This window comes from Lacerta agilis, chromosome 2 (genome assembly GCF_009819535.1).
Source record: "Lacerta agilis isolate rLacAgi1 chromosome 2, rLacAgi1.pri, whole genome shotgun sequence".
Taxonomy (NCBI): domain Eukaryota; kingdom Metazoa; phylum Chordata; class Lepidosauria; order Squamata; family Lacertidae; genus Lacerta; species Lacerta agilis.
Genome location: NC_046313.1, coordinates 14485484 through 14508913, shown reverse-complemented (window position 1 = coordinate 14508913; position 23430 = coordinate 14485484). Strand labels below are relative to the sequence as shown.

The 23430-nt window shown below is 42.6% G+C and overlaps 1 protein-coding gene across 1 annotated transcript; it reads left to right on the top strand.

Moving 5' to 3' along the window:
• The first annotated feature begins 2412 nt into the window (after window positions 1-2412).
• Window positions 2413-23056, top strand: LOC117038852 (transmembrane protease serine 12-like). Its single transcript, XM_033135807.1, has 10 exons — window positions 2413-2492; window positions 3537-3805; window positions 5709-5851; window positions 6582-6819; window positions 10437-10548; window positions 10633-10751; window positions 14066-14267; window positions 16557-16825; window positions 18088-18230; window positions 22382-23056. Exons 2-10 carry the CDS (start codon window positions 3556-3558, stop codon window positions 22625-22627), a joined length of 1722 nt encoding a protein of 573 aa, XP_032991698.1. The 5' UTR covers window positions 2413-2492; window positions 3537-3555; the 3' UTR covers window positions 22628-23056.
• Window positions 23057-23430: the final 374 nt, after the last annotated feature.

Here is a 23430-nt window from a genome sequence, read left to right as displayed (position 1 = left end):
TTTACCCATCTTCTTGCAAGCTTATTTGCCCTGTTGGGGTAAAAAGAGAGAGCATCTTACAATAGTTGTATAATGTACCTGTAGTCTTCTGTTAAAGGTAAAGGGACCCCTGACCATTAGGTCCAGTCATGTCCGACTCTGGGGTTGTGGTGCTCATCTCGCGTTAATGGCCGAGGGAGCCGGCGTACAGCTTCTGGGTCATGTGTGGCCAGCATGACTAAGCCGCTTCTGGCGAACCAGAGCAGTGCACGGAAATGCCATTTACCTTCCCGCTTTGACGTGCTTTCGAACTGCTAGGTGGGCAGGAGCTGGGACCGAGCAATGGGAGCTCACTCCGTTAACACTTCTGTTAACTTCTGTTAAGATAGGTTAAAATCAGTGATATTGCAGAGGCTAGCTGTGGTTTGCAACCCAACAATACAGTATAACCAGGGTTATTTCCCCCCACACTGTGAATGTAGAACAGAGCAGTCAGTACATGACGGCAATCAGAGGTGATGCTATCCCTTTCTTTCTCTTTCCATATGTTTTTAAAAGATCTATTAGTCCCCTAGGCAGAGCCATAGTTACAGCGGGGGGGGGGGGTAGCTGGATATATTTTTTTAACCCCAGGTGAAGCCTCTAGAGCATTGAGGCGCCAGGCCTGTGTGTGTGCAAATGCATGTGCAGGGGGGTGCCAAATTGGGTCTTTGACCCCGATGAAATAAAGCCTAGTGTCACCCCTGCCCAAGGCCTAGCATTCCTTAGAGGCGATGTGAGTGACAGAGAAGGGATGATCCCTGAAGGAATGAAAGCTCCATGTGGAGAGAGGAAGAGGGATGCTGAGGGTGGGAAGGACAGAACGTAGTCCAGAGGTATCTTGATTATATTCTATTGTTACCACATAGTAATAGAATAAAGCTCAGGGGAGTTCATGACTTGTTTTAAAGCCTTTGCAATAGCCTCTTTGAAGTAGCTCTTGCATGATGAGCAGGAATTAAATCCTGCTGCCTTGGCTACACAAATATGTTCTTTGCTAGGATCAGGATTGAGCAGCCAATGCAGGATGTTGAGGATGATTAATTAAATTTCTATACCGCCCTTCATCTAAGGATAACAGGGTGGTTTATAATATAAAACAACAGAAATACATAACTTAACAAAAATAACACCCCTCCAGAGTTTAAAAGGCCTGGAGGAAGAGGAATGTTTTTGCCTGAGAGAAGAGGATTTTTTTTTTAATTTTTATTTTACATTAAACCTGGTCTGCCCACTATGGGTGTAGCCAGGATTTTTGTTGGGGGGGGGCAGGCCTTTTGTGGGGGTGGGCAGAACCTCAGCTATGTATTTTTATTGATGGGGGGGCAGCTGCCCCTCCCTGCCCCACTGCTTTGCCCATGCTGCCCACTTATCAGTTGATGTCACCAGTGATGTCAGCATATGGACATGTGGGCATGGTTTGGGGAAAACGGCCTGGCAGGCCAAATTGAACCCCTGCTAGGCCACAATTGGCCTGTGGGCTGGAAGTTCTGCTCTAAAAGAGGTCTCAGGCTCTGTACCATGGGAGAGGGTACTCAGGCGCAATTGTGTCATTTGTGCATTCTGTAGATTGACTATAGTTTCAGCAGGAGTTGCCAGTCCTCTCAACTGGAAAATCCCCCAGAACTGTCTGGAAACCAGCTGGATCTATCAGACCATCCTAATAGATCCTGCACATTTTGATGGTGTAAGTTTAAATATCAACAGGAAGTGATCTGAACATGACAAGGGAATGGTGGTAAGTTTCTTCCCGCTTTCAGACCACCCTCTTCCTGCTCCACCGAGAAAACAAAGCCCAAAGTGTGTCCAGTCACATGCATTGGGTTGATGACATATTGGGACATTCCCTTGATGGTCATGAAGTTCTGAGTCACCCTAGATCCAGTGACATCAGGATGAATGTTGAAATCTCCCAGGACTAACAGCCTCAGGCTGACAAGTATTAAATGGGCCTTTCATATAATATGAACATTCCCATCAAAACAAAGCATATGCAAGTCCCAGTGATTACCATTCTGTTTTAAATTAGTTCATTATTCTTAAAGTATTCACCCTATTAACTTTTGAGTCAAGCAAGCACAATTTCTGATACAGGGGGATTTAGGGCTCACAGAAAAAACCGTTCCAGGCTTGCATAATGTCTCCATCAGGTGTTTTGGGTATTCCGAACAATTCAATGAATGTACCAGTGCACAAACAGAAGTCCTTGCTTAAATAGAAAGATGCAACCCAATTGCTGGATTGCATCTCAACCAATATAAATTTTGATATTTAGAATGTGGAACCAGGCCACTTGTAGATGAAACCACAGTGGAAGAACGGATTGTAGGTGGACGTGATGCTAAACTTGGAAAATGGCCTTGGCAAGTTAGTCTTCAAGTTCGCCAAACTAATGGAATATACCTTCATGTATGTGCTGGATCTTTAATTGATTATGACTCCGTGCTAACAGCAGCACACTGCGTTGAAAACAGGTATACAGATCTTTATATATTTAACTTTTTTCTGTGTCTGTTGTGAGAAAAGTATATGTATCAAATAGAAGTATATGTACTTACTGAATATTTTTTGTATGTGTATCCATACATGTGACTCTTTATCTTATTTCAGCCTTTTTCAAGGCCAGGTGATTTGTAGTGTTATAGCTATATTATGGATATCTGTTGGAGAAAACCCTCTCAAACACACGGAAGAGGCAAAAACTAAGCAAAAGAGAAACCACAAAGACAGTGTTATATACCGGTAGAATAAGGAACACACACACCCCTTTACCCATAGAAAAAGGGAATCTGCCAACCTGACCAGAGGCAGGGCAGAACTGGAGGGGAGAATGGCTCCTAACCCTGGAAGAGGCAAAAGACTTGAAATGCTTTGCCTATCCGGTCCAGAGGGAGGATCCATCCTATTCACTGAATGTCCCCCAGTCCACTCTGGCAAATTTCTGAATGTAATTTCCCCCTGGGATAATGAGCACCATAAAATCAACTCCCTGCAAAAAAGGCACAGATAGGAAAGGAAATAACATTGCTCTATTTACAGACACAATTGTCATTGTGGCATTCCAAGCAGTGTAATAGCTATGGAGGGGCTAGCCCCGAGAGGGGTGCCATTGAAACTCCCACCATGGTGTGTGTGTGCCAAACTCTTGTCTTTGACCTGGGTGAAATAAAACCTAGTTTTGCCAGATTCCAAGTTAAAAAGGTAAAGGTAAAGGGACCACTGACTGTTAGGTCCAGTCATGGATGACTCTGGGAACTAAATTGAAACTCTTGTTGAGCATGTTTTGAGCTTGTTCTGACTAGTGTTACCTATCTTTATATCTGTTTGGAATGTAAACAGTTTGCTGGATATGTTGCTTTTATTATCTGCAGCAATCTCTTCGGTTCTTTTGGTGTTTGATGAGTCTAGCTTCATGTTTGTTTTTGAACAGATTGTGAAGCAAGACACAAAATTCATTGCTCTGAAGTTACAATCCTGTCTTAATGATTGACTCTGCGAGGGCTTTCATTTTGTCCTAGGACAACACCAAAGCTTTGGATGGCTGTGTTTGGCTTGCGACGACTTTATGGAGACAAGAGTCATTCTGTAAACAGCCAGGTGATGGAAATCAGGCCCCACTGTCGTTATGATACAAGAAGTAATGTAAACGATATTGCCTTGTTGAAATTAAGCCAGGTTATCACATACAATGACTATATTCAGCCCATCTGTTTACCTAGCACTCCTCTTCTCTTGAGTGACAGGAACCCATGTTATATAAGTGGATGGGGATTGACAAAAGAGAATGGTAAATATTTCCTTTTCGTTTATTTTTTATTTATTGACTTTATATACTGTCTTATACCTGAAGGTCTCAGGGCAGTTCACAGAACAAAATCAGAATATAACACACACACACACACACACACACACACATATATATATATATATATATATCAACTAATCTATTATTGAGAGTGAGAATTAGTTTAGTGATCTTAGAATACATCCTTGCTGTGAATACATTGGGAGTATTTCACGTTACTCGGAAGGAAACCCAGGTTTCCTAACAAGTATACACTCAATAGGTGTTCATGGCCAAAACAAATAAACTGACCATGAGCAGAATAAACTTAGGACCACAACATATGCACATTTCACATACAGTGGTACCTTGGTTCTCAAACTTAATCCATTCTGGGAGTCTGTTCCAAAACCAAGGCACGATTTCCCACAGAAAGTAGTGCAAATCATTCATCCTTTCCAGACTTTTAAAAACAACCCCTAAAACAGCAATTTAACATGAAATTTACTATCTAACAAGACCATTGAGCCATAAAAAGCAATAATCAATGTACTGTACTATAAAATAAATAAGAATTGTAGATGATAAAAATGAAAATTTATTTATTTTTTCTTCCCTGCATGATGATAATCATTGTTTGGATGGGGCGCTTTTATCCATTTCCGCAGTCACACAAACAATCAGTACCGGTAGCTGAACTGGGTTCCACATGGTCACAAAAACAAATTACCGGTAACCAAAAAAGCCTCAAAAACAAAAACACAAAATAAATAGCAAAAACAAAAGCACCAAGCTTAATCCGTTCCAGAAGTCCTTTGACTTCCAAAATGTTCGAAAACCAAGGCGCAGTTTCTGATTGGTGCAGGCGTCCCGGAAACAATAGCTGGCAGCCACATTGGACGTTTGGCTTCCAAAAATAGTTTGAAAACCGCAACACTTACTTACAGGTTTTCAGAGTTTGAGAATCAAAGTGTTTGAGAACCAAGGTACTACTGTACTTGATCACAGCTTTACACACTGTGACTGGGGGGGACGACTAGAAAGGGGGGTGGGGCAGCCTTGCTTATCAGTGTCCTGGAGACTTGTGAGAACCTCCAGAACCTGTGTGACTCGCAGCCTGGTAAGAAAGGTGGAGGACTTAAAAGCTCTTTCCGGAAAGGGTTTTCCCGCGACAGAAATAGTTTTTAAGCCCTCTGCCTTGCATTCTGGGCTCTGGGAAGGTTGTGTGACATCCCACATAATCCCCATATAAGTTGTGGTCCTATTGTAATTAATTTGATTACAACTTAGTACACTGCTGCCATGACTTCTAACCCTAACCATGTTGATGCCTAAACCCATTGCACCATCGTTAAGCCCAGCCATGGAGATTCCTCATTTAAAGGTTGCGCCAGTAGAAAATTTAAAGGAGAATGCAGCACACTCAAAGATAAATGGGGTTGCATCTACAGCTAAGAGTGTACATTGAAAGTAGATGAATAAATGATTAAGTTAATTTGGAATATGCAGAAAATATAAAATACAAATTTAAGGAACCGCAGAAAGAGCGGGGAAGGAAGTCAAGTTTTGAAATGTTAAAATGATTGTAAAATTATTGAAATGTATATAATTGAAAATCATAAAGAAAAATATCTGTATCTGCAGCTCTGTATTCACCTTGGGTCAGTGTACCAAAATTCATCACATCTCCAAGATGGTGGAATGACTTTTGAGCTTCGTTTTAGCAATTGGCATACCGTAGGTTCTTTGCACTTTAAGGGGGATGTGGCTGCGGTGCATGAGGCTTAAGAAAGTTACTTTGGACCAAAAGATGTCCCAGTAGCCAGCATTTTTTCATATTGTTCAATATATTACAGAATGTTAAACAGAGGCATACTACCAGCTGTATTTTATGTATTCATTATAGGTACACCAAGTTATATATTACAAGAAGCTGAAATAAAAGTTTTTCCACTCAAAGTCTGTAATAGTTACGATTGGTATAATGGACGACTATCAAGGAATCAGCTTTGTGCTGGCTCTGAAAGTGGACATGTTGACACCTGTCTGGTAAAATGAAGATAATTCTGTTTCAAAACAAATTGAAGAAACATGTTGTATTGTTGGTAGCTCAAATATCATAAATGGATGAGGATAACACTAGTCACAGTACTACCAAAGCAGCTGGAAAATTAATAGAAATAAGTTGCTGTTTCTTCATTTGCTGAAATGGTTTCATTGACACATCACAGTAAAATTCAAGTAATACCATAATTTCATGTGCCTAATATTGATTTGAGATTGCATACGACATAATTCCAGTTAAGATACAGAACCTGTTACCACTATTTTCTTTTTTGGTCCTTTTTTTGGTTCACTGAAATATACTAGTAGCTGAGGAATGAAAGTGGGGACTTTTGAGTTTATTTTAGAAATACATGGCTCTTGTTATGGTAGCTAACATTAAATGGAATATCATGTACAGTACTATTATTGTATGACTAGCTTGATTTTCAGGGTAGGTATATTGAGCCTATGTCTAGAATTCCTCTCCCCACCCGCCCCAAATGATCACATTTTTAAAGTGGCCTACCTGTTGGTAGTGCTGTTGAGCCACAAAGGAAGATTACCCAATTCATTGTTTCCAGACTCATCCTTGTTTCCCAGCAGTGAGTATTTTCTGTTGATGATTTCCGAAAGGCAAAACTGAAAACGATTGTATCTCAATCCCTCTGCATGTGAAACCTTCCGAATACTGTCAACAACACTTAGATTGTCTTATTTATTTTTCACTTTCCAGGGAGACAGTGGTGGTCCTCTGATGTGTTATTTGCCAGATGATGGCAAGTTTTACCTGGTAGGAATCACGAGCTATGGTATTGGCTGTGGTCGACCAAAATTACCAGGAATCTATATACATACAGCTAAATACAGAAGTTGGATAGATTCACGCCTACGTGGCAAAACCTCCATTGTGAGCATTCCATGTGTTCTGATTTTTTCAGCTGTGGTGTGGGTAACCATGCATCTTGTTCTGTGAACAGGCAAACTCTGCTTCCATTGCACTTTTAAACTCAATTATTTCCTCCTGCAAATCTTTACCAAAATGCAATATTTAACAGTCACTATGCTTTATAATCTACTTTGAATTGACAAATTCAAAAATAAGTTTAATCCGCAAAGATGTAAACCCAGAAGCACTGTTCATTTAATTTCCTTTATGAATCGCTTCCCAAAGTGATTTCCCAATAAAAACATATGTATATACAGACTGGTTTATCCACACCTCCCCATGTTAAGCTGCTTCCATCACCCTCCTGGGAAAAAAACCCTGCTCTTTAGTGCTCAGTCGGAGTGAACAGGAATCTGGGTTTCCCCCAGATTGCCATTTATTCTGATATATCACTAAAGAGCAGGTTTTCCCTTGGAAAGGGGAAAACTCCAGGGCCCATGCTTAGAAAGCGTGGGTCAAGCTGGAAACTGCCAGGACTTGTGCTTTCTAGGCACAGCACATGCGGAATGTACATATATGTACATTTTACATTTTTATGGGTGGGGTATAAATAAAATTATTATTATTATTATTATTATTATTTACAATTTTAAAAGCTACGGTAGTAAGATCATTGGTAGCTAATACTAAGTTGCCTGTGTTTAGGACCAAGCTTTATCAGTACAAGGTAGACCGGTTTGTTGAGTGATGCATTATTGTTTCAGTGTTTTATCACACCCTGTTGTAATTTATTGTTTAATACTGATGTGAACTGTTCACAAGTGCTTTATCAGCTGTGGAAAAGTGGCATATAAATCTTGAAACATTCTCGTTCTACCATAAGTCCTTCTTCCTAGTGTGCTCTAGTAGTTAAGAAACCAGGGTTCAAATCCAAATTTTGCTATGAAGCTCATGGGGTAACCTTGGGCCTGTCACGAACTCTCATCCTAAACTGTCTCATAGAGTTATTGTGATAATATTGGGGGGGGGGGGACAATATACACCGCCATCCATGGGAAAAGTTACACAAAGAGTGTTGTAGAATTACAATACAGTGGTACAACCTCCAGTTAAGAACTTAATTCGTTCTGGAGGTCCGTTCTTAACCTGAAACTGTTCTTAACCTCAGGTACCACTTTAGCTAATGGGGCCTCCCGCACCGCTGCGTGATTTCTGTTCTCATCCTGAGGTAAAGTTCTTAACCCAAAGTACTATTTCTGGGTTAGCAGAGTCTGTAACCTGAAGCGTCTGTAACCCGAGGTACCACTGTACTGTACTGTGTTTCAGTTGGCCAGATGCAAAGTCAACCTTCCATGAGTTTTACACACACACACCCCAAACACCTGAGTTGATTCATAACTAAATCCTTTAGATACGCTCCTCCCCCCATAATGGTCATCTATAAGAGGCAATAGTAGGAGGGCACTTGTGTTACTCTTACACAAGCATTGTCCAGCCATGACACTGAGGTCCAACTCTGAGGGTCTTCTGGCGGTTCCCTCACTACAAGAAGCGAGGTTACAGGGAACCAGGCAAGCAGAGGGCCTTCTTGGTAGTGGCACCCACCCTGTGGAACGCCCTCCAGTCAGATGTTGAGGAAATAAACAACTACCTGACTTTTAAAAGACATCAGAAGGCAATTTTTTAATATGCCTAATGTTTTACCATTTTTATATTGGGGTCATGGATGGCGCTGTGCTCTAAATCACTGTGCTCTTGGGCTTGCGGATTGGAAGGTCGGTGATTCGAATCCCTGTGATGGGATGAGCTCTCGTTGCTCTGCCAACCTAGAAGTTTGAAAGCATGCCAGTTGTTGTTGTTGTTCAGTCGTTCAGTCGTGTCCGACTCTTCGTGACCCCATGGACCAGAGCACGCCAGGCACGCCTATCCTTCACTGCCTCCCGCAGTTTGGCCAAACTCATGTTAGTAGCTTCGAGAATACTGTCCAACCATCTCATCCTCTGTCGTCCCCTTCTCCTTGTGCCCTCAATCTTTCCCAACATCAGGGTCTTTTCTAAGGAGTCTTCTCTTCTCATGAGGTGGCCAAAGTACTGGAGCCTCAACTTCAGGATCTGTCCTTCTAGTGAGCACTCAGGGCCGATTTCCTTGAGAATGGATAGGTTTGATCTTCTTGCAGTCCATGGGACTCTCAAGAGTCTCCTCCAGCACCATAATTCAAAAGCATCAATTCTTCGGCGATCAGCCTTCTTGATGGTCCAGCTCTCACTTCCGTACATTACTACTGGAAAAACCATAGCTTTAACTATACGGACCTTTGTCGGCAAGGTGATGTCTTTGCTTTTTAAGATGCTGTCTAGGTTTGTCATTGCTTTTCTCCCAAGAAGCAGGCGTCTTCTAATTTCGTGACTGCTGTCACCATCTGCAGTGATCATGGAACCCAAGAAAGTGAAATCTCTCACTGCCTCCATTTCTTCCCCTTCTATTTGCCAGGAGGTGATGGGACCAGTGGCCATGATCTTAGTTTTTTTGATGTTGAGCTTCAGACCATATTTTGCGCTTTCCTCTTTCACCCTCATTAAAAGGTTCTTCAATTCCTCCTCACTTTCTGCCATCAAGGTTGTATCATCAGCATATCTGAGGTTGTTGATATTTTTTCCGGCAATCTTAATTCCGGTTTGGGATTCATCCAGCCCAGCCTTTCGCATGATGAATTCTGCATATAAGTTAAATAAGCAGGGGGACAATATACAGCCTTGTCGTACTCCTTTCCCAATTTTGAACCAATCAGTTATTCCACATCCAGTTCTAACTGTAGCTTCTTGTCCCACATACAGATTTCTCAGGAGATGGATGAGGTGATCAGGCACTCCCATTTCTTTAAGAACTTGCCATAGTTTGCTGTGGTCGACACAGTCAAATGCTTTTGCGTAGTCAATGAAGCAGAAGTAGATGTAGATAGCATGCCAGTGCAAGTAGATAAATAGGTACCGCTGCAGCAGGAAGATAAACAGGTTTCCATGCGCTCTAGTTTGCATCACTGTCGCATTGCGCCAGAAGCAGTTTAGTCATGTTGGCCACATGACCCAGAAAGCTGTCTGTGAACAAACACCGGCTCCCTCTGCCTGAAAGCCAGGTGAGCACTGCACCCCATAATCGCCTTTGACTGGACTTAACCGTCCAGGGGTCCTTTACCCACTGGCAGAGGAAGAGGAATGCTGAAGGAGCGCACCCCCGCCCCCGCAGCGTGACCCCGGTGGGGTGCCATCATGGCTGTGTCCCCCCCCCCCCCCCGCGCGCGCTGGGTGCCATGTCCCTGCAGGCGACGCACGGTGCCCCCGGGATGTGCGCCAGGCACGCCCCCGCCTATTGCGCCCCCTCCATGAGTATGAAGCTCCGCCACTGCCTTTACCTTACCTTTACAATTTTTTATGTGCAGTAAGCTGCCCAGAGTGGCTGGGGAAACCCAGCCAGATGGGCGGGGTATAAATAATAAAACCATATCCTCGTTTATCAAAATCCCTTTAACTGCTAAAAGCACCCATGTCCCCCCGCTTTGCCTCTCTAAGCCCCGATTACTTTCGTAAAATACGGTTTATTGTAATGGGTGAAGTCCACATCAGCTGCCATCGCCTTCACATTTCACCAGGCGGTTTTTTGCTTTCCTTACGTCGGGTTAAATAATAGGAAGCTTCGCTTTTGTAGGGCTTGGGGAGAGGTCGTCCCCATCCTCCCTCGTTGCCGGCTCTCGGGATTCTCTTATCGATCCCCGACAGGAGACTCCCGCCCCGAGGAACAAGCGATCTAACCGACGGGCGTAAAGAAGGCGCGGAAGTTCCCGCTGCGCGCATCTCCCCCCACTTCCCCCTCCCCCGCGCTAACGTCACTTCGACTGGAGAAGAAAGTTTCCTCGACGGACGATGCGGCGAAGCCGTCGCAGGGCAGCCGCTGCGCCGCTGCTGGCGCTGGTGCTGGGTCAAGCCGTGACCCTGAACCTAACGTCTCTGCTTCCCTCGGAGGGTGAGCCGGGCTTTCCTCGTCCCCCCCGAGCGGTGCGCTGACCGTCGGAAGCGTCTAGGATCGCCCAGCGCGCCGCCAAAAAGCAGGCGCGGAGCTGCGCGTGGAGCGCGCTTTCCCCGAGGAAGGCGGGGAGCGGGGAGGGAAGCCGCTTCAAAACCTCCGGTGGGACGTGAGCGGAGCCGCGGCGCAGCTTCGCCATCGGAGTCGCCGCTAGGGAGGGAAGGATGCGAAGGCACCTCGGAGGGATCCTCCGCTGATTTCCTCGGAAAACAATCATTGGATCTCAAATCAAGCGGGCGGTTTATTTCCTGCAGGTCGAGGCTCATGGAGGCTCGGCTTGGGCTGGGAGGAGCGCGGACCCCCTTCCCATCCCTCCCCGTCTCCTGGCATTTGGGTCCTGGAAACGACCACTGTTTGTAGGCTACTTTTAGATATGTGTGCATTTATGAATATTTATTCTATATTTGAGACCTTTAAATACTTATAGCACTATACACTGACCCTTGAAGGTTTATGCCCCCCAAAACTAGTCAGTCTTGAAGGTTGCTGCCTCTTGTTTCAGGCGACCTTCTACCACCCAGCCAACTTCTTTGTTGCTGTCCTTTCTGCTCTGCTGTGAAATCTATTATCTCTAGCTGACACAGATTTCACAAGGTGTTGTGCAAGATTTAAACACTCTGTTAATGTACTGGGAAACAAGTTACCATAAATATCCTAGTTTTGACCTTTTTAATAATACAATAACAAAAAAAACCAACTTGCAGACCTAACTAGCCACTCTGGCATTCCTCACACAATAGTTTTGGTCTTTTTATAATAGAAAAACAAAAACCCAACTTGCAGTCCTAACTAGCCACTCTGGAGTTCCTCACACAATAAAGTTTACATGCAAACACACCCCTGTGTTTGGGATGGGTAGCATAGTTTGGAATAGTTGAAGTATACACATTTTAACCTTTCAAATTATTGTAGATATAATGTATTCCTTTTAATGAGATTGGATCACATGATGTGTTATTTTATGTTTTTAAATATATATATTTTTATAAAATACCCCTCCATCTTGAGCTGCCCAGTGCTGGAAATAAAAGATTTTTTTTGGAGGGGGGGGGAAGCATCCCTCCTGATTTGTATTGCCATGATGGGTCTTTCCATGGGGACCCAAATGCCACCCCCAGAGCCGCTTGCCAGGAGATTTGGGGGGGGGGTGCGAATGCAGAAGCCAAGCTCTGCAGGTTTCCTACATGCGGGTTTCTGCTTCCCACTCTCATTCCCACATTTATGCAGTTCAGATGGGAAGCGAATCGGGAGCAGAGCAGTTACATGCGAAAGCTTTTCCGGGGGCCTCTTGCCGCCTCCAAATGGGTGCTGCTCACATGGCCGCTGCAATTTATGTAGAAGAGCCTCCGTTATAGCAGAAATCTGGGTGTGTGAAGGTGCTGGTTCTCACAAATGATGTCTCAGCTTAAGTGATGCTGTGTAGTCCAGAACCTATGCATGGTAATGGGCGCATTTTGCCAAGTTCATACCTCCGGCTTTATATGCATTGGCACAAGAGAGAAACAGGATTTTAAGGAAGTTGTGGTGGAGCAACCATGACCAAACAATAACTGGCAGTGAATACAATAATTAATGTTCTAACTGACGTTCATTTCATGTGGAATATAGGCTTGTTATTTTTTTTAATACTCAAACTTTTCTAAAGCAGACTTTAATCGTTTGTTGGGTTGGGGGGTGGGGTAGGCATGCTGTTGTGTCATGACTGATGGCTTGGATTTTCTGCGATCAGTTCTCAGCGAAGTAGAGTTAAAGTGTTGGTGGGGAGAAAATAGCACCTAAGTGAAGCAAGGAGCTTTCAGTTGATTGTGTAAACTTAAAACCACAAGCAAAGCCTCCTGGATCAGGCCAGTGGCCTATCTAAGCCCAGCAACCTGTTCTCTCTGTGGCCAATCAGATGCCTGTAAGTAGTGCTTTTGATACCGTTGGCCATAGTATCCTCTTGAACTGTCTCTTTGGGTTGGGACTTGGAAGCATTGTTTTTCTGTGGTTTGGTTCCACTCCTACCTGCATGGCCAATTCCAGAGAATAGCATAAGGGGCCAACATATCTCCATCTTGGCAATTTAGCTGCCGGGTGCCACAAGTTCTGCCGCCAGTGCTATACATTTATACGAAGCCATTGGAAGCAGTCATCGGGAGTTTTGGGGCAGAGTGTTGTCAGTGTGCTGATGACATTCACCTCTACTTTTCCAGTAAATCTGAGGAGAGGCCATGCATAATCTGAATCAGTGCCTGCCTGGATGCAGAGGTGGAATGTATGATCCCATGAACGAAGGACAATCAACTGAATCCTGAGATACCGGGTGCTATGAATTGGGGACTCTTCCCATTCTAGATGGGTTTGTAGTCCCTCTGAAAGAACAGGCACACAGTTTAGTGGTATTGTTGGAATCATCCTTATTCATGGGGGCCCAAATGGCTGGTGTATTTATTGGCCGCTATGACACATGCATTGGAAGTTTCCCATCTGGACTACTGTAATGTGCTCTATGTGGGGTTTGCAGCTAGTGCAGAGCAGACCACAGTTTGGGTGGCGAGTGGGCACATACCATGCCAGCATTGAGTGATGTTGCAGTGACTGCCTAATAGCCACCAAGCTAGTTTTAAGTTTCTGCTTGCTTACATACAAAACCCTATACAGTCCTACCTTGGATCCCAAATGCCTTGGTACTCGGACGTTTTGGCTCCCGAACGCTGCAAACCCAGAAGTGAGTGTTCCAGTTTGCGAATGTTCTTTGGAACCTGAACGTCTGATGGGACTTCCACAGCTTCTGATTGGCTGCAGGAGCTTCCTGCAGCCAATCAGAAGCTGTGCTTTGGTTTCCGAACGTTTTGGAAGTCAAATGGACTTCTGGAACTGATTCCGTTCGAGTTCCAAGGTACGACTGTATAACTCTGGGCCAAATTACCTATATATTTAAAAAAGTCCCCTGCACTATATGATCAGCTAATGAAACCTGGTTAGTTTTGTTAAGCTAAAGTTTTGGAGAAAATGAGTGAGACTGAATGGTGGCAGAAGCATAAGTTTAAGTGGCCAGCAGAAGTGGGAGTTGGGTTTTGTTGTCCAATAAGTAAATAAATACTTCCCTCCACAATGCCCAACAGAAAGTCATCCGGTAACAGAATTGTTGTGCCATACCGATCCATTCAAAACAACGGTTCTAAGGATCTGCTTTAAATGTATTTGTTGCTGAACGCCTGCTGTATTTTGAGGGACGTATTTCACCACTAACATAACTGTGTTTTGATTTCTAGATTGCGGGACAAGGCCTCTGATGGGTGAGATGACAGAATGGAATCGGATTGTGGGTGGACGTGACGCTGAGCCAGGGGCATGGCCATGGCAAGTTAGTCTTCAAGTTTACCGCTTTGGTACAGGATATCACCATATATGTGGTGGATCCGTGATTAATAACTACTCAGTGCTGACAGCAGCACACTGCATTAAAAAATGGACGTAGGTATATTTCTGTTCTCAATCTTTTTCTTCTTTTTTTGCCAATTATAGGTGTGAGAAAAGTATATTCATTAAAACGACATTAGCTTGTTTTTGAAATCCATATCTACAGCTAAAGACCTGGAACAAAACGTTTCAGTATACTGTATCAATAAAGGAGCAACCCACTTGAGGCAATAGGCCTGTAACATCAATCCAGAGATCAGAAGCAGGGGGATAGTTCAGAAATTGGGGGCCCTTTTTCCTTTCACCCCCCATCCCCACCTGAAACCATTCCCTGCTATGCTTGATAGCAAGGGTGGGGAACCTTTCACAGCCCATGGGCAACCAGATGCAAAAAGTGGATTGAACAATGGATGCAATTCATACTTTTCCGGAGTTCACAGGTTTCTACACACACACAAAGGCTCACATCCCTCCAACCACCAGGCAGTGAATTCCAGCACAGACATCCAAACACTTTGCAAAGATCAATACAAGGCATGGATAACCAGATCTCTACAGCGGAATTCATTACAAAAAAAAAAGCCCATCTGGACCCTGCAGTTAAAATAACTACCACCCAGTCATAAATACCCCCTTCTTGGGCAAGGTGGTGGACAGAAATCTACTAGAATGTTGTGGTTTTTCAGATCTGAAATGGGAGGGGTGGGGCAAGGACTCTGCTTTCTGTGTACAAAATGAGTTCACATCTGTTTGCAGAAAAATGCCAAGCATTTATTTATTTAGAGTATTTGTACTCTGCTCTTCAGCCAAGAAGCCTCCCAGAGCGGCTTACATGAAATCAAATCAAGACACTCCCTACTTGTAGGCTTACAAACAAACAAACAAAAATACAACACATAAGGGAAAAGGGAGGAAGAGGGAAGAGGAAAACAAAACTCAAGCACCGATTTCTAGACAGTTTCTGTATTGACCCGCCAGCATAGTTCAGAGGCTGGAGGTGCCTGATGGAACTGGGCCACCAGCAAAGCAGATGCAATGAAACCTGCTTCCTGAATGATTCATTCATGGATCCGATTGGAGACATCTTATACTGCAAAAGAATAACTTCAGTAGTTACTTCCTTATCTCTTATGTACAGCATATTTTTAAAGCACGTTACAGTACTTCTCCCCAAAATCATGGGAACTATAGTTTGCTTCCTCACTGCCCCTGTACCCTAAACAAACTACAGTCCCCAGGATTATGGGGGGGGGGAGTCGTGTGCTGTAAGGGTGCAATGAATGTTGTTTAAATGTGGTGTGGCTCTGTTTACTGCAGAAAATCATACTTTTCAATTCAGTTTCTTGCAGGTGTCTCTGGTACAATTGGTTAGTGCATTTGACTGTTAACCAAAGGTGTATTTGACTTTTCAACTCCAAACGGGGATAGTTTGAAGGTTGGTAGTTCGAAGCCGTGCAACGGGGTAAACTCCTGCCCCAGCTTCTGCCAACCTAGCAGTTCAAAAGCATGCCAGTGCAAGTAAATAAATAGGTACCACTGTGGCGGGAAGGTAAATGGCGTTTCCATGTGCTCTGGCTTCCATCACGGTGTTCTGTTATGCCAAAAGCGGTTTAGTCATGCTGGCCACATGAACTGGAAAGCTGTCTGCAGACAAAGGCCGGCTCCCTCGACCTGAAGCGAGATGAGCGCTGCAACCCCATAGTCGCCTTTGATGGCCCTTAACTGTCCAGGGGTCATTTACCTTTACCTTTATGTTAGCTCAATGAAACTATGATTTAGCCAGAAGTATTTATAATTACACCTGCAAATAAAATAATCAGCATCGAAGAGCAGTAGATGCAGTTGCACTGTGATAAAGAAGTCTCATTAAGAGGTGGTAATTATATTGAGAAGACATGTCCACATTCATGATGGAGATGCAGATAAATATTTTTGTACAGGATCTCCATTATTAAGGTATAAAACAAACAAACAAATGGAAATAGATGTTGCTCACACACAAAGCACAAGCCTGTTGTTGTAAAGGTGGTAGCGTTTGCTTTAGCATTTTGCAGTGTGGAAACACTTCTGAACATTTTTTTACAAGGCAATGGAGCAAAAATGTAGTGGAGGACAGAGAAAGAGTGGTTGGGGTGAGGGACAATATAAAATACAGAATATTTTTCATCAGGATCTGCCTACTGATGTGGACAGTAAGCAGTGGAACAGCAACAAATATGGTGACTGAAAAAGGTATGTAAGTGTCTTATGAACCAATCACATGTGCAGAAAAATCATTTCTGAACCACCCGTTTGTAAGAAAATGCCTGTATGTGGACATGACCTGATTTTATTCTCTCTTAGGGATCCAGCATTTTGGAGGGTTGTATTTGGCTTGCACCATCTTTATAACTATGAATCTTCTACTGTAAAGCGCCATGTCAGAGCTATCGTGATGCATTCTGGTTTCAAGAGAAGCACGTATGAAAATGATGTTGCCTTGTTTAAACTAAAAAGGCCTATCAGCTACAGCAATTATATTCAGCCTATCTGCTTACCTAACAGCACTACTCAACTAGTGGCAGATGAAAACCCATGTTTCATAAGTGGATGGGGAAACACAGAGGAGAAGGGTAAATATCTTACGTGTTCTTTAATCTGTGTTAAAAATCAGTTCAGTGATCTAATTGAGATTGGTGATCTCAGGAAGCATATTTGCAGTGAGTTGTATTCAATGCTAACCCTTCTCAGAGTAGCATTGGATTCACTCCAGTGAGGACATTCAGAATTATGTTGCACAATGCACAGAAAGAAAACTAAGTTTGCTGTAGAATGTATGGAGGATTCCTGGTACCTGTCAAAGCTCAAGCTCTCTCTCTCTCTCTCTCTCTCTCTCTCTCTCTCTCTGTGTGTGTGTGTGTTCGTTGCATTCACACTGTGTGCTTTTAAATGTACTCTAAAAATGCTTTAAAAAATTATTAATCTTCCGTTGAATACTGAAAATAGACTTCACAGGGGATGTGTGGCACAGTTCATGAGTTTTATCATTGTCCTGTCCCAAGAGCTGCCATAGCTAGCAGTTTTATATTTGTTGTTTAGTCGTTTAGTCGTGTCCGACTTTTCGTGACCCCATGGACCAAAGCACGCCAAGCACTCCTGTCTTCCACTGCCTCCCGCAGTTTGGTCAGACTCATGTTGGTAGCTTCGAGAATACTGTCCAACCATCTTGTCCTCTGTTGTCCCCATCATCAGGGGCTTTTCCAAGGAGTCTTCTCTTCTCTTGAGGTGGCCAAAGTATTGGAGCCTCGGCTTCAGGATCTGTCCATCCAGTGAGCACTCATGGCTGATTTCCTTCAGAATGGATAGGCAATCTTCTTGCAGTCCATGGGACTCTCAAGAGTCTCCTCCAGCACCATAATGCAAAAGCTTCAGACCATATTCTGCACTCTCTTTCACCCTCATTAAAAGGTTCTTTAATTCCTCCTCACTTTCTGCCATCAAGGTTGTGTCATCAGCATATCTGAGGTTGTTGATATTTCTTCCGGCAATCTTAATTCCGGTTTGGGATTCATCCACTCCAGCCTTTCGCATGATGAATTCTGCATATAAGTTAAATAAGCAGGGAGACAATATACAGCCTTGTCGTACTCCTTTCCCAATTTTGAACCAATCAGTTATTCCATATCCAGTTCTAACTGTAGCTTCTTGTGGAATACTGGAAATAGACTTCAATCTTCTGTGGAATACTGGAAATAGACTTCACAGGGGATGTGTAGCACAGTTCATGAGTTTTATCATTGTCCTGTCCCAAGAGCTGCCATAGCTAGCAGTTTTATATTACACAGCGCTAAAGAAACACAAGCATACTTCTAACAGTGTTTTGTGTTCATTACAGGTAGAGGAAAATTTATATTACAAGAAGCTCAAGTTGACGTTATTCCACTATATATCTGCAATAGATATGACTGGTATGCAGGCGTAGTATCATGGAATATGCTTTGTGCTGGTTCTGAAACTGGACATGTGGATAGCTGCCAGGTAAAAAGGAAATAATTATATTTAAAAACATACTGCCAAAAATATATTAGCGTGTCATTTTTTACCAGGCTTCCCATCTCCCTATTTGCATGTGTACGCAAACTAGCATGTTATGCTTGCACTCACAGAAATGTGGTTTTGGGAATCTTTAATCTGGAAATCATTGCATGCCGCCAAGCTATTTTTCTTACTTGGGAGAGTTAGCAAAAGACTCGTAGATTGTGAGATAAATAGTATTTATTTTAACAAAATGGCAGAGAAAGTGGCTTTGTAGCTAGAAGTGTCAGTTGCAATGGTACAGAATAAAATGGGTAAGTTACTATTCAAACACACGTTGCCTAGACCAAAAGCCTACACTTAAGTAGCAAGACTGCAAGTGGCAGCATATATGCACAGTGGGAATGCTCAGATGCCAATGACTGATGTTTGTGAAAATGGGGAGGGCAGAAAGACAGCAAGGTTTAGGAAATGAAGAAGGCAGAAATCAAAGGAACGAATAAAATGTTGGTGTTTTGAGTTAAAAAGCTGACCGAAGCTGAACTGAATACTGAATCCCTGCTAGAGGTGAGTATCCTGGATATGATCACATTAAGACTCAGGGTTTTTGGAAAAACACGAAAGCTGTATTCATTGTAGGAAATACATACATGATAGGAAAGATCCTAGTTCTATCTCGAATAGCTAACTCTTTCCCCACTATGAGGAATGGAGAAAGAGGTGGAATTGAGGCCAGCAACCCTAAGAGTATTGGTCTAACACTGAGGGAATATCAATAGGTCAGCACAAGGACCTCACTGGGAGGTTCCTCACTAATCTACCCTTTTCTCATGCAGATACACCAGCCTACCCTGACATTATTAAACACTAATAGTTACCTGTCCTGAGGAAAGGATTGGTTCCCTGAATTTTACTATGATCTGAAGGTGTGAGGTCGTGTCTGTGATAGGTGTTAGGCGCACATACAATGGTACCTTGGTTCTCAAACGCCTTGGTACTCACATGCTTTGATTCTCAAACACTGAAAACACAGAAGTAAGTGTTCCGGTTCTTGGAAGCCGAACGTCCAATGTGGTTGCCGGCTATTGTTTCACCTGTACCAATCAGAAGCTGTGCCTTGGTTTTCGAACATTTCGGACGTCAAATGGACGTCTGGAACGGATTAAGTTTGGTGCTTTTGTTTTTGCTATTTATTTTGCGTTTTTGTTTTTGAGGCTTTTTCGGTTGATTTTTTTTTGTGACTGTGTGGAACCTAGTTCAGCCACTGATTGATTGTGTGACTGCGGAAATGGATAAAAGCCGCCTCCCACTCCAAACAATGACTAACATCAGTGCAGGTAAGAAAAAATAATAATTTTAATATTTATCATCTACAATATTGTCTTGTTTATTGTATAGTACAGTACATTATTGCTTTCATTTTATGGATCAATGGTCTCGTTAGATGGTAAAATTCATGTTAAATTGCTGTTTTAGGGGTTGTTTTTAAAAGTCTGGAATGGATTAATCCATTTTGCATTATTTTCTATGGGAAAGTGTGCCTTGGTTTTGGAACGCTTCCTGAACGGTTTAAGTTTGAGAACCAAAGTACCACTGTATTTTGTTGGCCATTCTACCTATGTGTCAAGAAACATCTGGGGGGGGGAAGGTTCAAGCAGTGATATAATGGTCCAAGATAAGCCAGCCTTTGTAGTTTGCTCTTGAGCTGCTAGGCCCATATACCAACCCTGGGTTCCTTGCCTAAAGCGGTTCAAAATACGTTTTTAAAAGCTTCCTTAAGGGAGAACACTAAGATAATCTTCCTTTCAGAGGCCCTGACTAACCCAAAGAAAATAGCAAACTTGGAGAGGGTCAAAAAGGGCAATCTAAGTTTAACGAGGTTTACTTCCATGGGAAGAACTAAAAAAAGCTGGGCAGTTTTGGGGTCTCAGAGAAATCCAGTTAAATGAAAAAGATAATCTGATGGATGGTGCTTTAGAACCAAGGGATGACCATCTTAAGGTCCAAGATGGATGGAAGGACTGCAACATGACAAAGGACACAGGTAACGAGTTGTCACCAGGCACAACATGATCTCCTGTTACAAGGGGCCCCTGAGACAATTGAAATACCTTTCTAGATGACCAAGATTTCCCACTTGGGAAGAGGCAACGGCACTTTCCAAGAGAATGGAAAATGCAACTTAACCAAATTATCAGTGGAAAATGTTATTGCTATTTTATTTTCAAGTATCGATTATACTTTGTATATATATTTTCAAACATTAATAAAGCATCATCATCAACCTTTTATTGGCATCAAACAAACAAACATACATACATACAAAACAGTAGCGAAATAATACTTTCACAGTGGGGCAAATTATATTAGAAAAGAAAAGAGACAACACTCCACTGTCCACGATCACATCTCTGGGACTCCTGATAACTCAGACGACTGCAGAATATTACGACGAGAAAAGAGCAAATGTAGGTATTGAGCTACCAATTTGGTAAGCTCCTGGTCAGTTCCCTTTAGTAGGAAATGCAAGACTTCCCGCTCTGGTCTCCTTCTAGGGATACAGAGCTGGTCCAGGAATTGCCGGCGGAGATCGACGTAAAGTTTGCAGTGAAAAACCATATAAACAAGGCTTTCCACCTGATGGTCATCGCATGGACAAATCCTCTCGCCCTCCACCCTGCCTGAAAACCTTCCCCATAGGAGGTTCGATGGATTTGCGTTGAACCTGGCCAACGAAAAAGCCCTTCTTTCTGGGGGGTTCAGTAGAAAATCAAGATAATTACAATTTGTTTCGTGTGCCCACGGAAGATGAAAATAGAGAGGGGAACATGTCAAACATTAATAAAACCTATTAAAAAGAAAAAGTTACTGCCGTGACATGCCTTTTGGGGGGGGAGGGTGTCATGTGACCCCTCTCCGATGATAGCATGCTACTGCAGACCAATAGTATGAGGTTTTGAAATCCTCAACCAATCAGGAGGGTGGAGGAACTTGGGCTTGAGGCAGGAGGGCTTAGTTGCATACCCAGACATGTTCTGAGGATGAACATGGCAGCATCAAAGCCGGCTGTTGCTCCTGTGGACTTAACCTACCTACTAGGCACTTTGAAGAAGAGCACCAGGAGAGTACAGTAGGTCAAGAAGGCAGATACTTTGAGTTTATCATACTCCCTGGCAGCCATCACTGTTGAACCTGAAAAGGGAGAGTCAGGGATGTTGGGTGGGGGAATACCTGTTTCAACCCAGAGCTTACCTGTAACAATGTTTGCAGTGGGACCATACCTTGAACTTGAAGCTGCAATCCTTGTAAATGCTGTGATTCTGACCCAGAAGGCTATTGTGGGGGGTGTGTGTGTGTGTGTGTGTACCCATTTCCTGAAGGATGAGGACGACTTCACATCAACATGCTTACCTGCAACAATGTTTACAGCAGGACAGGATCCAAACGCTGAAACCATGTTCCTGGCAAATTCCAGCAATTCTGGTCTAGAGTGGGATTGTAGATATATAAGTATATAATATTAATGCTCAAATCCCAATGGATGAGGCCACATCCATTTCACTACCTGAGGCTGTGAATGGCAGTGTAACTTTTGAAATCGCAGAAGAAAATAGAGCATGAAGAAAAGGAAGCTTTAACTGAAGAGCTGGAGGAGATTCTGCAGGTGAGAGTTTTGTATCTGAATGATGTGCTTGTTTGTGTTTTATTAGAATGTTGGTTTCCCTTGTTACTAAAGAGCTTCTTTGTTTTCTACAGGGTGCTATATAACTAGTGGTAATTTTGATAAAGCATCAGTAGATGGAAGAGTACTTTTGAAATTGCAGGAGAAAATGGAGTATGAAGAAAAGGAAGATTTAACTGAACAGATGGATGAAAAGAGCTTGTCGGTTGTTAATATCTGTCCTATGTCCGAGCCCTGAAAGCTGAAGGGTGCATGCATGTGTGTGTTTCTGATGTGTATAAATAAAAATTGTTTGCTTTAAACATTTGTGTGCATACCTGTATCAGACAGCAACATGGCAAAGAAACATGGCAGAGCATGATTACTGATTCAGGCTTTCCCAATTGATCCATATTTCCTAGAAAACTGTACAGTATTTTGTTTTGCCTGTTCATGAGATGCAAATTAAAACTTATTGTTTTTCATGTTCCAGGGGGACAGTGGAGGACCTCTGGTGTGTTACTTTCCAGATTACACCAAGTTTTATCTGATAGGAATCACCAGTTTTGGTGTTGGCTGTGGCCGACCCAAACTTCCTGGAATCTATATACGTGCAAAAAATTATCGACCATGGATAGATAAAGCAGTCGCAATATTCAGCAGAACTTCTACTATGAGCATTCGACACATTCTCATGTTTTTGACCATTGGATTGGTAACCTTCCATCTTGTTCTATGAAAAGTCCTGTTGTTTTGGAATTTTATACTTTTCCTTTTAAAATGTATTCATTCCTCTTGAAAACAAGTATATGGAGTCATTTGTTTTTATAATAATGAATACTTTGTACTCAGTTGTTTAACCTTGTCCAAAATGAATGGAAAAATCATTCATTAAAAATGTCATTCCAAAAGGCATTGTGCAGTTACATTTATATGTTTTGGAGGCTGTAAGTTATATTGTGACTATTGTACTGCTAGGCTGCAATATGAAAAAAGAGCATGGTCTCAAAAACATGCAGAAAATTGTAATTTAATATGTGAAAGAAATGTTTTAATTCTTCAGAGGCTTAATTTACAAAATTCATATGACCCTATCCCAAATGTATATTTCCATATTCTATAAGAAATGTACATGATAGATGCCTACCATTGCCATGCTTTTCTGTATCATTTAAAAAATAAAACATAATTTTCAGTTGAATACAGTTGTATTTGAAATTCTAGTGTAATATTTTTTATTCCTTATCCCCCAATGGAGAATCTACAAATGAGAATTTTGTCTATATGTAGTTCCATGTTTATTGTTATTACCGGTAATTGCTTTCTGCAACTTCTCTTACAGCAAAGCAAAATATTTAATGATTTGGTGTTCAATTAAATGGGTTTGGGGGTCCTTTGCAATCCTGTAATTTCATAGTGGTAAGATTGCATTCTGCAGAAGCTATTACTAAAAATGCTCTGGGCCAAGATGTTGCAATCGAAACTACTGCTCCTGTAAGGCGAGCTGTAGGGGGAAGACCTCTAGTTGCAGATTAACTCAGC